Consider the following 15,934-nt stretch of genomic DNA (forward strand, 5'->3'; position numbering starts at 1 on the left):
GACACTTCCTCTCTCTCTCTCTGTGTTATGCATCGCACAAACAAATGCAGAAACACACACTCACTCTCCATCAACAGAAACACACACACACTCACACACTCCTCATCCTCTCGAAAAGATACCTGCACTCATGAATGACACAGACACACACACACACACACACACACTCCTTCCTGCAGGCACAGGCATCTGTACTGTCTCATGAATGATATCCTCTCTCTTTTAAACTACACTCACAGCAGAGCTCCGACGGACAGAAAGTGCAGCTGAAGCTGTTTTTCTATAGTGTATATATATATATTTTTAAGTCGTTGCCACCTTGTGTTTTCCTCCACCAGCTGTTCGGAGCGGAACAGGATTTACGTGCAACATTAACATTTTACATCAAATTTTATAACGTTTGGGTGTTTCTGAAGAGAGGAGGGGGGGGGTTCTGCAGAGTTGGTGGTTTCTTCTCTGCACGGGGATCGTTCTGGTTCTTCTGCAGAATAACATGAAGCAGAACTGTTGTTTCTTTTCTACTGAGAACTTGCCCTCTGATTAGCATAATAAAGGGCCAAACAGCTGCTTTTGCATGCTGTAGCTCATTACCTAGTAATTGCATATGTTGTACATTATTGCAGCCTATTTTCCAAAGCATTCTGGAAGTTTTAAGGGGGATTTCCTTCCCTCCTGGCACTCGTATTGATTTCCATTTATTCGCAGTAGCAAGGAAATCAACCTGCAGAGATCTGAAACAAGCCTCATCACAGTGAACATTTATTATCTTTATTTTGTTGTCAAAGTTATGTTGTATGTATGTGCTCAAGGACACCCTGACATCTGAGAATGAGCGGCTAAAAAAACATTTTTTAAATGCAAGAAAAGAACAAATTCTCAGCGTTTTCACATCATCCACATAAAAAACCTGTCTCCTGTAAAATAACGTTCCCATTCGACTAAACTGCATTCTCAATTACGTTTCGTTACCACATTACTGTTACTACGGTCACAGCTTTAAACAGTTTCAAACACTTGGTTAAAGTTGTAAATTGAAAAAAAAAACAATAAAAACCATGATTCTGCTTAAAAAGAGGTTATTCAGGCTGCAGACGTAGCGTCCTCGTGTCTATTGGTCCTCAGGGGTTGATTTACCAGTGCAGTTAAGCAGCCAGCCATCAATTCTCACGCGTCAAAATGAATTGAATGCTCATTCATTACCAATAACTGATAAGTGACCAACAACCTAAAGGTAAGATGGATCGCCTTCTGCATCTCCAGCACGTTTTTAAGCCTCTGCATGTGATTTTCATACATTAGAGAAAGCGCTGAAACAGGCGTTTTCTCTTGAAGGGATGTCTTGATGAAAACATTCATCTAAAGCACAGGGACAGAGGTTCAAACCTGCTCAGGCTGCTGAAGTTCAAGCGAACTCTGGTGTGTTTGGTTTGGTTTAAGTGTGCAAAACGGATGCAAAAACACCAGCAAAATTAAAAAGGGGTTGATTTAAGTTATTATTCAGTTGTTCATATCTTCTGATTCTTTGTTTTGTACCTGTAAAGTCTGCAAACACAGGGAGAAATATGCGGACATGATCTGATCAGCTGTAGTCTGAGAAGTGTATATTTATTGAGGTTGAATTTCAATGATCAGAAGATGTTGAAGCACAAACCAGCGTAAAGCCTCCAGCACAGATCGGTGCAGTAACAAGCTGCAGAGAGACAAAGTGCAGCATTCAGTCACAAACCAGCAGAGAACAGAGACGATGAAAAGCTTCAGTCCAACGTTCATCTTGTTAAAGTCCAAGAGCAGCAAGTTAAAAAGCCTCTGAATCTTCTTCTGCTAAAATTACCTCTAAAAGCTCTCGGTGCTTTTAAAGAGCCAACACACACACACACACACACACACACTCACACACACACACTCACACACACACTCACTCGGCGTCTCTGTGCTTTGATAATCACAGGTTACAATACCAGACTCTGAATGTGAGATTTATGACTAAATCTCACATTCAGTTGTCGTCCTGTTTGATGACTGATGCAAAGAAAATGTCAGTCAACAAAAGCACCAAACATTCTCTCTACTGAGGGTTTAACGCAGCTTCACTCTTGTGAATGACACCAACGGCCGGGATCTCTGATTCACTGATAATCACTGTAGTGATGTAAGTATAGCTACGAATGCTGGATGAGACCAGTCGGTATAACTTTGTGACGTAGTGTACGATATGAGAGCGACTGTGTACACTGGATGTGTCCAACAAACCAGGACACCAGTGTCCCAAAGTGTTTTATTAAGTTGCGTTAGTGACGTTTGTGTCCGTATGTATTATACTTGGTTGAAGTCATTATTTGAAGCCTAACCGGGATGTTTTACTTAAACCTAATTCGGTGGTTTTGTTGCCTAAACATAACCGCGACTGTTTTACTAGAACAATGTGGCGTTAAATGAAAAGCGTATTATTGACATTTGTGCTATTTATACACCTTCCTGTGAGATCTGGTTTGACAAAAAAGATGAGAAAATATTGTTTTATTGTGCAGATAAGTGGTACCCAGCAGCTGCAAAGAATGCATGGATGCATCTGTGCCCTTTGATCAAAACACGAGTGCACCATTTCATTTCCAACGTTTTGTCTGTTTAATGTTATTGCTTTCTATGCTTTATATTCCTTTTGGGTATTGTATTTCCATTTTAATTTGATTGCAGTCTTGAAATGTTTTGTTCAACCATGTGAAGCACTTTGTTTTGAAAAGTGCTATAAATAAAGTGTATTACTGTCAGAGGATGAGGTGCAGTAGCCTGGATGTGCAGATTTGCAACTGCTGGTTGGACAAACAAGCAAACAATTCTCTTTTAAAAATCTTTTCCCAGACTAAAAATTGTCATTAATTGTCGTACTAATTGTCTGACTTTCTTTGTGTTTGATTGACAGATGTCGGATGCAGAGTGGGAGGACATGTTGGAGGGTTTTGACGAGCGGGGTTACCTGAGCGCTCGGCGCTGGAAGCCCGGCGACGACCCGTACACCCTGTACGCCTTCAACCAGAGGGAGAGCGAACGCATCCCCAGCAACCGGGCCCTGAGAGACACGCGACACTACAGGTACACACACACACGCACACACACACACACACACACACACGGACACAAATGTGTGAGAAAACACGAATCCTGTGTGGCGCCATTTGTCCGTACAACCCGAGAAACACAGCAGTGTGCCCCGTTCAGGGGGAGCAATTATGGCTAAGTGGATAGCAGGGCCGTCTTTCAATCAGAGCGTCGGCGGTTCGAACCCCGGCTCCGCTTGTCGCATGTCGATGTGTCCTTGAGCAAGACACTTAACCCCAAAATTGCTCCCGTAGCTGTGCCTACGGTGGAGAAATGTGATAGACTCTGAATTGTAAGTCGCTTTGGATAAAAGCGTCTGCTAAATGAGTGTACTGTAATGCGTTCAACCCGAGCTCTGGAGGAATACGGTTATCACACACACACTCTCTACGATATGATGAATCAGTCGAGGGTGTACAGCATGGAAATAAAGCTTATCTGTACACATACAAACCCGAACCAATCCTGCAGGCACAAACGAACACACACATGACACTGCAGTGCTACAGGTATGAACACACACACAGACGGTCAATCTATTCATCTCCCGTCTGGGCTGAAACACATTTAGATTAACACGTTTTCAAAGAGAGGAAAAAAAACAATTACAATCCGTCTGTCCGCTAAGAAATTAAATTAAACAGTAAAATAGAAATCCGCCGTCCTCTGTTGGAAAGACGCTCGGCGGGAAGATAAGCAGCGCGTCGCTTTGACAGCAGCCGCCTTCTAACACGTTTCAGCAGATAAAGAAACAACTTCCAGGCACTTGTGGAGAAGTCTTCCGGTGTAGCCGGGATCTCACACACAAACACACAAACACACTCGCTTCCTCCTGAACTACAGTTTCCCTCATGCTCTCAGCAATCAAGGCACTTCAGTACTTTAATCTTTCATATTCATATCGTATTTATGGTACAGTTATGTCTCTCACTGGATCACATCAGAGTATTACTGTCTGGTTGCGATTAATGATTTAATAGATTTATGCTTACAAAGTGATTCTTTTTTAGTCTCTTATCTGCTCTTAACTTTATTTAGTTCATGTCTAAACTGATTATATATATATATATATATATATATATATATATATATATATATATATTTTCAGCCCCGACGTATTTTAAATCTTTAAACTTTCGGCTGCTGAGTGGAATTATAAATTGTGTCAACTGAGATATTTTCTCTCTGTCCAGGTTTGATTGACTTTAGTGAAGTTTTTTTTATTATCTTTATTGTCAACAAAACCAATCGACCACCAAGTATTGTGTGTGTACTAAAACCTGATACGTCTTCTTCCTCTGAGCCATAGAGCTCCATTAAAACACATGAATGAGCTTCACTGTAGTTCCTTCATCACCATGAACACACACACACACACACACACACACACACACACTGCAGTTTATTCTCACCCAGTCCCACACACACCGTCCTGCTGCCACAAATACTCACTAGAACGCCAAATGTGGATTCATCCGCCGGTGAAAATAGTCCCCAACAAAAGCACTACTTCCTCTTGTTTTGTTTGATTTAAAATCTACATTGACCAGCTGTTAAAGGAAGTCAGAAGGTACTGAGACTAAAATCCTTTTTAAGTGCGTAAATGTGAGTTTCTATTGACTCAATCCCACAAACAGCATCCTGCTGCCCCAAATACTCACTAGAGCACCAAATGTGGATTAAACCTCTGCTGAAAATAGTCCCCAACAAATGCACGACCTCCTCCTATTTGTGTAACCTTTACTGAAAGCAGCTGTTTCCGGTTTTAGTTGAGTTGTTGTTTTTAGAGCTTTTAAATAAATTGACGTTCAGGAGGAAGAGAGTGGGCAGACGGGAGTCATCATCCTCATCCCTTAAGGAGGTTTATTTACTACGTTTCTATTCAATTATTTTACTCTGTTGTCCAATATATCCATATTTTGGTTTAGAGATGCCATTGCCACTGATTGTTTTCGTCTGTAGTGACCTAAAAGCGCTGCAAAAGTACAGAAAAAGGTTGATTAATACAAAAGAAGAAGAAATCCAGCTCTGCCCGCTGTGACAGCGCGGCCTTCAGCCGATGTTGGCGGTGTTATTAGAGGTGAGCAGGCAGCTCGTGGGGACCCAGCTCCCCTAACAGGAAGCTGCATGTGGGCATTAATTGGGGCGGCTGTTTGTTCTGGCAGCTACAGTGAACATGACTAAGCCCTGGATGGCGGCGCCGGTGGATGGTGGTAGTGGTGAGCACAGCAGGGTACGGCTCCACGACTCACGTAGGAAGCTAAAATCTGTTAGCATAACTGGCACGTACATCGCTGTGTGTGTGTGTGTGTGTGTGTGAGATGTTTTCAAGATGTGTCCCGCAGATTATAGGATGTATGATGTCTGACTCAATCAGCTGCTGACAGCGTGTTTGTCAAACTGTGTGTGTGTGTGTGTGTGTGTTTCTACACCACACATGTGTACGCTGACTAAATGCGTTGTGTCGACCGTCTGCATCATCTGTTTCCGGAGGAGGGAAATTCGCTGTCGAGCTGACATAAGGCAGCTGAAAAGTGTGTGTGTGTGTGTGTGTGTGTGACAGAGAAAGTGAGAAGTGTGTGTAGGAGGCGGGAAACCAGGGATACGCTTACACATTAATCTGCTAGCAGGGAGGTAGGGGGCTGATGGTGCTCATTTATCTTGTATAGGACAGCGATGAAGGGCGTGTGTGTGTGTGTGTGTGTGTGTGTGTGTGTGTGTGTGTGTGTGTGGGGACAGGTGGGGGTTTGCTGTTATGTGATTATCCGTTAACTCAGTTACCGTGTAGCTGTACATCTCAGGAGCGTTTGGCTGGGGAAATGATAGCAACCCTACTGGGGGGGGGGGGGGGGGGGGGGACTGGAGCCACTGAGGTTTTTATTGTTTGTATTCTTAGAAACACCTTCTCTTCCACGGCAGACTCTCTGAGGCGCTTCCTACACTTTGGCTCTGCTCCCAAACGGGAATCGTTTGGTGGAAGATTGAAAGGTGGTGTGACCGAGCTAGAGCGCAAAAAAAGAAAGTGCGGGAAAGCAAACGTTGAAGGACTGAGATTTAGAAATGAACACGAAGGAGTTGTGGTCGAGCGTTTGTCTTCATCTCGGATCAGCCAACACATTTTTCAATAGTGATTTTAGGTTGGATCATTTATTTAAATGCTGGACCAAACGTTTAACTCATGAAATATTACACACACTTGCAAATTAATGCTCCTTAATTCGTAGATATCCCACAAACTTATTTTCGTATGTTATCCACGTAATCCTAAACCTCGCCACGTAGTCTCCTCTGAAGACGGACGTTTATGTTGAAAAGACTGTCTGCATGGAACGAGTGGATGTTGACACGTGTTGCTGGACTTTAGGAAAACGCACGAAAAATTCATTTTATACAGCAATTAAAGATATCACGGTTCGATACGCAGCTCCGCACATGACACGGCACTTTATGAAACACGAGATGTGACTGTGGACATTGTGCAGCTGAACATCGCAGCTTTAAGTAAATCGAAACATTTGATTGAAGATGTTTATCGCCCCTCCGGTTAAGCGCAACGGTGTGAAATGCTTTTCCTTAAAGGAAAGATAATAACTATAAAATATAATACAATAAATGTATAAATACAAGTAAATGAGAAGCAATACGAATATATTTTAGTGACGGCTCAGACACACGACCCTCTGCTTTCCCTCTCATTCATGGAGTCACATCAGTAACGTAAACACACGTTGTTTTATTCTTTAAAGATGTTCAACACATCATTTAACTTCACAAAAGCAGGAAAATGAAGCTTCATGACCCTCTCCTGCCTCATTATTATCCTATTAGGAAGATGATTTATTATAATTCTTTGACCGAATGATCTGCAGTGTTGCTCCTAAGATGTACATGTTTACACACATATACATATATTACAGATATGTAGCCTTTTATCACCCAGCTGTAAAGTGTTGCTTCTGAGGAAAAGGTGTGAAAAGGATCAACTGAGGTGCTCGGAGAACGTTTATCTCTCCACAGTCGAGTGTTTGCTCTTAATCTGAATCAGAATATTATCTCGTTAATGCTTTTTAATTCTCTAGTTTAGTTCGATACAAATCTGCAAAACAAACAAACAAACAAATGTTTCCAGTTTGTTTTGAACAAACACATTAGAACCTTTGAGCTCCAATCAGCAGCGACGGATCACAGAAACTCAAACCTCGACGAAAGACACTAACTATTAAAAGGGTTTTCAGGCCACTGCCATCTTTGATCACCTTATATCTTGAGTAATTAATATCTACATGTCATGTGTCTGTTGTACAAGCTTTGGAGTACAATGTTCCAGCTCAAAGGCATTGAATACTTCAACTCCAAAGACTTCACAAATGTCCCTTTTGGTTTTTGTTCAGGTTCATCTGGTTATTAGACTCAAACATCTTCTCTTGCTTCACCGTTGTCTATAAAACAAACGCACCTGCAGCGTTGTCTCGTGTCTGTTCTGACTGTATCAGAAATATTTAAATATCACTAATGCAACAAATAAAATCATTCATTTTAGGGTGCTCGTTTTACTGCTTGCGGTCCATATGATGCCGCTGATGGCAACCAAAGGCCAAAAATTTCTCAAAAACTTGGCGACTGTTACTGTCGAGCCCTGAAAAACCAAATGTGAAGACGCAGACGGCAGAGAAGCTGGTAGATCAGCGCTCCACAGGAAAGCTCCTGCAGAGAAAGCACAGCAGGTCTACAGAGGAGTCTGATATTTGTCCCAGCGGGGCAGCGCTCACGTAAAGATTAGAAGCAGGCGTTTGACCTGAAGATGCACCGTTGGTCTCCGTAAAGCCTGCAGGATGCAACACATCAGGACAGATCATGGACGCACTGTGATGCAGGTGCAATCTCTACTTCCTCTGGTTTGTGGAGCTTTTTAATCATGTAAATCCTACTTCAAGTTAAATGGGAACCCACTGACTCACTCAATGTGTTTACAAGAAGTGTCATGAGCTACGCTATCTTCTGTTTGTGGTGTTGGTGTCAAAGAAGTGTTTATTTGTTCAATAGAAAAGAGGATTGTGCTCCAGCAGCCAACAACCCAAAGTGTTTCTGCAGAAACCTTTTTGTGCAGTCGTGTGTTCTTCTGATTCTGACATTAATCTTCAAAGCGTCTGTTCACTGAGGCGATCAGCTGTGCTGCTCCGATGTGTTAGTTACAGAGTCACCACATTGTGGGTGGGAAGGGGCACCAGCGAGGTGTGGAGAGAGCTGTTTTTTGGGCAGATGGTTCAGGTCGTTGTTGTTGTGTATGGGAAGAGGGCTCTGTCCCCGATCTCAAGTTTGAAGGAGGAGGAGGAGAGAGGAGGAGAGGAAGAGACGCAATAGATGGCTTAGGGGAAAGATGGGGAGATAATGGGAAGAGGAGGAGGAAGAAAAAGTCAAGTAGCGATTAAGGAGAGGAGAGAAGGGGAGGAGGAGGAGGAGAGGAGAGGAGATGGGGGAGATGCCATAAGCTGCTGAGAGGAGAGATAATTGCCACATGCAGAGCTTGATAGTATGTGTGTGTGTGTGTGTGTGTGTGTGTGTGTATAAACCACTCCACTCCAGCGCTCTGCTATTATCTGTGTGAACAGGGGAACCTCCCTCCGTCTGCTGTCCGACAGACAGGCAGTCTATAAGCCCAACAGCCGCTCCACCGTGGGGATCGGATCCAAGCGTGAAGACAATGAGCTGATACAGTACGGAGTCCTGCAGCACTGCAATGGGTTGATATGGCAACCAGGAGGGAAGACGGAGAGGAAACGTGTTACGATATCTGATCAAATCTGATGTTAAAGGATCGCTCCACAACACCTGTTTGGCTCAATACTCACTGCCTGTAGGCTCACAGAAGTTTGTAGATTGCAGTTTACACAGATTATCAGGAAAACACCAGTGTGCACGAGAGTGTTTCACCACCAGAGTGTCGATCGGGATCAGGGAGCGAGTGACGCTTGTTGTTGTTCCTGTGTAGCTTAAATGAGCTGATGAATGATGTGATGAAGTCATATCTGATCTGTGCATAGACTCACGTACTCGCTGAGGGGGGGGGGCATGGCATGTCAGCCCACTGAGTTGGTTACTGATTATTTCATTGCGTTGTGATCCAGTGATCCTTGAACGCTCATCACCAACTAGATCATGCTGTCGGTCGATGACCTCGTCCGTGTGTTTGTGTGTGTGTTTGTGTGTGTGTGTGTGTGTGTGTGTGTGGCGCATCAGCGTCTTTCACACTAAGTCCACTTAGTCATGTTTCCATGAATCACAACATGCAGCTCAACATTCATCCCTGTATGAGCTCTGTGCCTCCTACGCTGAGACGCTCGTCATCCTTCTCACATCACGAACCCTGAAGATAATAAACACACAACCTCTGAACTCTGACACCGGGTGAGTTTTATTTCCCCTCGTTATGCTCGTTTATTCCATTACCTGCTCCAGTGATGAATGATCACAGAGTCTGGTTTTAAAAGCAGATGGAGGAAACACAACACACCCAGAGGCTTACGGTTCTGCAAAGAAAGTATTTGAGAAAACTCATTTGCCCTCCAAAAACTTCCTCCAAGTAAACACTCATTTGGTGAAATGCACTTTATTCTATGTCTTTGTGTTTAGATTAGAGATTAGAGGTGGAATTTGGTTAAAAAATGGTCTTTTAGACGCCTGGATTACATGTAAATCTACTTGTTTAAACCAGTCTGGTTGATACTTCACTGATAAAAACAGGTCTGATTGTTTCCTTGTTTGGAGAAACAAACTGCCAAACACAAAAAACATGAACATGACTGAATGACGAAGTGATAAAAAGACAATAGTTTTGTATGATTTATGATTTAGTATGAGTAGAAATTCCCTCTCGAGACAATGACATGAGATCCATTTATGTGAATGCTCAGAAAGCTTATTTTGACTCAAACAGAGTCTCATCTTACCATTGTAGTGATCATAAGGGACTCTACCTTTGGGCCTGTTCTTACTGGTCCAAGTTGTTTCTGTGACACTGAATAAAAAAAAAACCCGGCACACACCCGGGCAGAAAGCTCTCTGTGACGCGAGGAAATCCCCTTGGTGTATTGTGGGTAATCTGCTGATGTGGAACCTGAGCTCTGAAGCACCCCGGTGCTCTACAACAGCACGGAGTGACAGTGACGCTAAGCGGCTTTACGGTAGCTAGCGCCTCGGCTAACCGTCCCGCTCTGCCTCTGAGACGACTGCATGTGGAAACAATGGCGGCGTTACAACTGTATCTGCTCTGATACCTGATTACATTTGTTTGGCTCTTATTTCGCCTCAATGCTTTTGAGCATTTTTTTTTTTTTATGAAGTGGTTTTCTCCTAATTCCTACTCCTCTTTTTGTATTATGCGCTTTGTTGATAAGTGCAGAGAATTACAGGAAATTACATCGTGAGAATGAAACACACAGGCGGTCCTTGAAATAGACGGAGACGGTGGATCCGAGTGAAGCTCTGACGTCTCATTGATTTCACCTCTTAAATCCACTCCAGTCGTGCGGGCGAGATGCAGAGGAAGGGGAGGAGGCAGATTAAAGGAAGAGTTTTTAATCCCTCGTATATTTCAGGCATGGATAGTGAAACTTAAAGAAACAGTCCAGCCTGAATCACTTTAACACACACAGCTGATGGTGTTGTGTTTTGCTCTGCTGGGTCCATTGTGGTGTCTTATTCCTCTCGGTAGAAGTAGACAAAGCAGTGAGTTCAAGTACAACATCTCATCACACAACAACACAGAGGATAGATACTGATGATAGTGTTGATTGTATTTGGTATGTAGAGCAGTGGTTTCCAAATGTTTTACTATTTTATTTGTATTTGTTTGTCTCTTCATGTTCTTTTGAATGTAAAGCACATAGAGTTTCTCTGTCATCATATCTGCTCGATAAATAAAGATTGCCTTGTGTAGGGGTCTGGACCCTCCCAATGAATCGCAATTGTTACATTGTTATGTTGCATTGTTATGTTACGTTGTTATGTTATGTTACGTTGTTATGTTACGTTGTTGTGTTACATTGTTGTGTTACGTTGTTATGTTACGTTGTTATGTTACGTTGTTATGTTATGTTGTTGTGTTACATTGTTATGTTACGCTGTTGTGTTACGTTGTTACGTTGTTGTGTTACATTGTTATGTTACATTGTTGTGTTACGTTATGTTACATTGTTATGTTACGTTGTTGTGTTACGCTGTTGTGTTACGTTGTTGTGTTACGTTGTTATGTTACGTTGTTATGTTATGTTACGTTGTTATGTTACGTTGTTATGTTACATTGTTGTGTTACGTTGTTATTTTACGTTGTTGTGTTACGCTGTTGTGTTACGTTGTTGTGTTACATTGTTATGTTACGTTGTTATGTTATGTTGTTGTGTTACATTGTTATGTTACGCTGTTGTGTTACGTTGTGTTACATTGTTATGTTACATTGTTATGTTACGTTGTTATGTTACATTGTTATGTTACATTGTTATGTTACGCTGTTGTGTTACGTTGTTGTGTTACGTTGTTATGTTACATTGTTATGTTACGCTGTTGTGTTATGTTGTTGTGTTACGTTGTTATGTTACATTGTTATGTTACGTTGTTATGTTACATTGTTGTGTTACATTGTTATGTTACGTTGTTGCATTAGGTTACTTTGTTAGGTTATGTTGTTAGGTACACTGTTCCGTTGTATCATTACGTTGTATCGTTACCTTGTATCGTTACCTTGTTGCATTAAGTTGTTACATTACATTGCTACATTATTTTAACACAAACCATGATGTTTTTTTCTAAAGTTACATATTAGTTTGTTGCCTAACCCTAACCTATCCCAGTGTCAACTATTCAACCAAACATTCCCCAAATTGATGAATGAAAAGACAATATTCATTGTCAATTAATTTACCTGTTATTTTCTTGATTCATCAATTAGTCCTTTGGTCTGTAAAATGTTTCCAAAGCCCAATATCAGATAATCAGTTTACTGTCACAGAGAATACAGAAAAATTCACATTAAAGAAGCTGGAATCAGACAATATTTACTTTTATTTCTTCTTAATCGGTTATCAAAATAATTGGTTATTAATTTAATAGTTGACAGTCAATCTATTAATCAATGAATCTTTGCATCTCTTAGACCTTTGATTCCCTGTATGTCTACCGTATTTGGATGCAGATTGAGAAAACATTTGAAAGAAGATTGTTCCGCCGTGATGGAGGTATAACATAAGAATAAAACATCCCCTCATTAAGGACAGTGGGCCGAGCCCTTCGTCAGTCTGCAGGATCTGTGAATGTCAGTCAATGAAAGCACTCGCTGTTATCCAACATGGCTTCCTCATGGCCCAAAGACCGATGTCACACAGCAGTATTAAAAACACATGAATTCAATTACATGCTGTGAAATATGATAATTACTATCACACTGCACTTATTTCACACTTTAATGTGAAATTTATGTACCGACTACCGTGACATGGCTCCGAATAGGGCTGTGTAATGGTAGTGTACATACGAGTGTGTGTGTGTGTGTGTGTGTGTGTGTGTGTGTGTGTGTGTGAGTGTGTCACACAGGTTGTGGCAGTCATCGATTGGCCCAGTCACATATTGATCTGTCTTCATTGATTGGCTGGTGTAAGTGCCTGTCAACCATCCTGTCACAAGAAAGATCGCTGTAACTTCCACTTCTGCTCCGTGTGTGTGTGTGTGTGTGTGTGTGTGTTAGTCATATATTGAGCGCCACTGATCCTCTTTGTGTCCAGACAGTCTCACCCCTCCTCCCCTCTCCATCCCCTCTCTTGTTTTCCTTCCCTTTGCTCTCCTTCCTTCCTTCCTCATCTTGTTCTTCCTCTTCCTCCTCCGTCTTCTGTCCTTCAGGCCATATTTAAATTGATCTGGAGCCAGGGAACGGTCAATACTGCCTGATCCCTGCAGGTGTGTGTGTGTGTGTGTGTGTGTGTGTTAGCATCTGTAAAAATATGAAAGTAACTAGTGTTCAGTGCTTCAGTTCAAGTATAAGACAATGAGAGTTTGTTAAGTATGAGATGTCTTGTCTGGTTCAAACTACCTGCATTGTTCTGCAGAAGAAGCCCATGTCTTTATTTATTTTAGCAAGGAGGAAACCGGCATTTTGGAGCCTCCAGACATTTAATGATTAATTGAATTTGATATAACGTCCGTAAAGTTCATGGTTGTTGTACATAACAAATCTAAAATCACCAAATATGGTCTGGTGCCCCAAAATCTGTTCTTGTGTATATTCTCAAAACGTGTTCCAGCGCTCTCCATACAGCTCTTTGTTACTGTTTGACGTTTATTAGTATTATTGTTATTATTACAAGTGCTGCATATATTATCTCAGTGTGTCCATCAAGTGTCTTCAGATGAAAGAGACACGTTGTGCTCGTCTGGATTTGTGCAGTGCAGGGTTTCTGTTGATCATCCTACAAACAGCTGGATGCACCTTCATGCTGAAGCCCCCCAACATCGTCTTCACACACACACACACACACACACACACACACACACACACACAGCATCCAAAACCTGCACACAATTGCACACCGGTCTCCCCTGCTGAGCTTGATAATTACAAGTAAAACACTGCAGTAAACACCCACCTACGCACGCACGCACGCACGCACACACACACACACACACACACACACACACACACCCACACACACACACAGGAGTTTTACTGCAGTTGGAGCTGCTGGGCTTCTGTTCTCTGAGCAGCGTTCACTTCTAACTTTCAGATGACGAAGCTCAGACAAAAAAACTGCAAAAGCTGATGGACGGATTAAACGGATGTATAAGAACCTGCAACACTGGTATGAAGTGATTAATGAGTTAGAGATTGAATAAGTAAAGAGTTAAATGAGCTGATTAACGAGATCAGACGAATAATTAACCGATGAACCACGCCAGCGCGGAGCTAAACAAAGAGGAAAATGAACACACGAAACAACAAGCTAATCAGATTCTCAAAGAGAAGAAGTCAACATCGCAGACTGCCAGAACCTTTCAACTCACAGGAAATGAAAACGCTTATCGTCGTTTCATCTTTGTTTTTATCAGATGACCTACAAAGCTGTGGAACAAAGGGACACGGCTGTCAGCGAGCACAATACCAAACCGATGCTCTGTGTCTGTGCATTAATAGATCGAATACATAATTGGAGAGATGTCCACATGATGGTCCAGCATATAGAGGATCGTCCAGCCGACCACGGGGCAGCTGCATTCTAACAATATCTAGAAATCACGCGAGTATTGCGGGATAACGTTTCACATGAAAATCCATCTTTATATATGAGCACATTTTTTGCATCCAACATCGGGGGTGTCAGGTCAAATATGTCAAAAAACATGAGGAACCCAAACAGAATTCAGATTTTAAATCATATAATCAATGGGGCCCCTTTTGGATGTGGCCCCCAAGCCGCCACTTCAGACCAGCTTTGCGCACACACACACACACACACACACCCACACACACACACACAAACACACACAAACTCATATTCATAATGCACACAAAACCACACATATAGACACACACAAACACATAAACCTGCACATGTAATGTGCATGTGCTTACAAACAGACACAAGTACATGAGGACCGGCCAAACGAATGGAAACGTTTGAGTGCTTTAATAAAACCAACACTCACACACACACACACACACACACACACACACACACACACACAGAAGGAGAAAGTGCAGAGAGTGTTTTCCTTGTTTGAAGTGATCAATGGTGACAGCTGAGAAACACGGAGAATGCAGATGGATCATGGCGGCGGCTAACGTCGGAAGTCGACCGTTCAGCAGCTCAAATCGAGCGTGGTGAAATATATAGATGTTCTCGCCGAGTGAAACATCGCCTCGCATCGCATTACATTTAGCTGACTGGCTTTTAAGTGGCTCGTGTGAAGACTTTGTCAAACCCAAGTTAACACCCACGCAAGGATGTCGAAAACAAACGCACCCGAGCTTCCAGTAGATTTGTAACTTTGTTTTTTTTTAAGTTAAGGTGTTGAGCCGGTGCAGTCACAAAGTGTGATGGCTATATCTCAGATCAGCATCATTATAAGCAACTGAAGAAGAAGAGTTCAGAGGTTAAAGGAAGAAGAGAATGTGTCTGAGTCGCTTGAATACAAAAACCTTTTAAGATCACAGTGAGAGATGAATAGAGGGCTACAGAGAAGACTTCTTATCAATGCTGATGGCATGAGGGTATTCCTCCGAGCTGCTGTCTCCACATTGTGGATGTAGTACATGTAGGAGCCACTCAGTGATCACTTTGTATTAATGGCTTTGTACCGGGGTTTAAGATGAGAAAAATGTGAGGGCTGGAATGAATCGGGGGCCAAGTGGAGCAGCAGACTGAAACCGCAGTTACTCCAATCAGAGGGGCTTTCAGAGGACAAGTGGCGTCCACTCAGACGCTGTTCAGTTTCAGTTAGAGGCTGGCAGGTCGGGGCTGTTTGGCAGGCGGAGAGGAGAGCTGGCTCAGACTGTCCCTGTCTGTCTGACCGCCTCCAGTTTGACCCATTTCAACCCACTGAGATCAGGATGCAGCGTTTAACCCACAGACTGTACATAAGAAGTGGAAGTCGTCATCGTGACGTCACCCGTTGGTTTGTGGACTGACGTGTTGAAGCCTCCAGTTTGGCGATTTCAGCCATTGTCATCTTTACTTTTTGTAACCAGTGAACTGAAGTGACCATATTTGGACTGAGGAGTGACGTAGAGACGCCGTATACGTCTCTGGTAGCGACCTGTCAATCACAGTAGCCCCGCCCTAAAGCATCCCCTGCT

The 15,934-nt window shown here is 42.5% G+C and overlaps 1 protein-coding gene across 1 annotated transcript in view; it reads left to right on the top strand.

The window, feature by feature from the left end:
• Nucleotides 1-580: 580 nt before the first annotated feature.
• The window catches only part of galnt14 (UDP-N-acetyl-alpha-D-galactosamine:polypeptide N-acetylgalactosaminyltransferase 14 (GalNAc-T14)), a 92,011-nt gene continuing 76,657 nt past the window's right edge, over nt 581-15,934 (top strand). Inside the window, exon 1 of the mRNA XM_031865935.1 lies at nt 581-3,090. Coding sequence (XP_031721795.1) covers nt 2,921-3,090 — 170 coding nt within the window. The 5' untranslated portion in view covers nt 581-2,920. The remainder of the gene's footprint in view (nt 3,091-15,934) is intronic.

Source organism: Anarrhichthys ocellatus, unplaced genomic scaffold (assembly GCF_004355925.1).
Source record: "Anarrhichthys ocellatus isolate YVR2014 unplaced genomic scaffold, GSC_Weel_1.0 scaffold34, whole genome shotgun sequence".
Lineage (NCBI taxonomy): Eukaryota > Metazoa > Chordata > Actinopteri > Perciformes > Anarhichadidae > Anarrhichthys > Anarrhichthys ocellatus.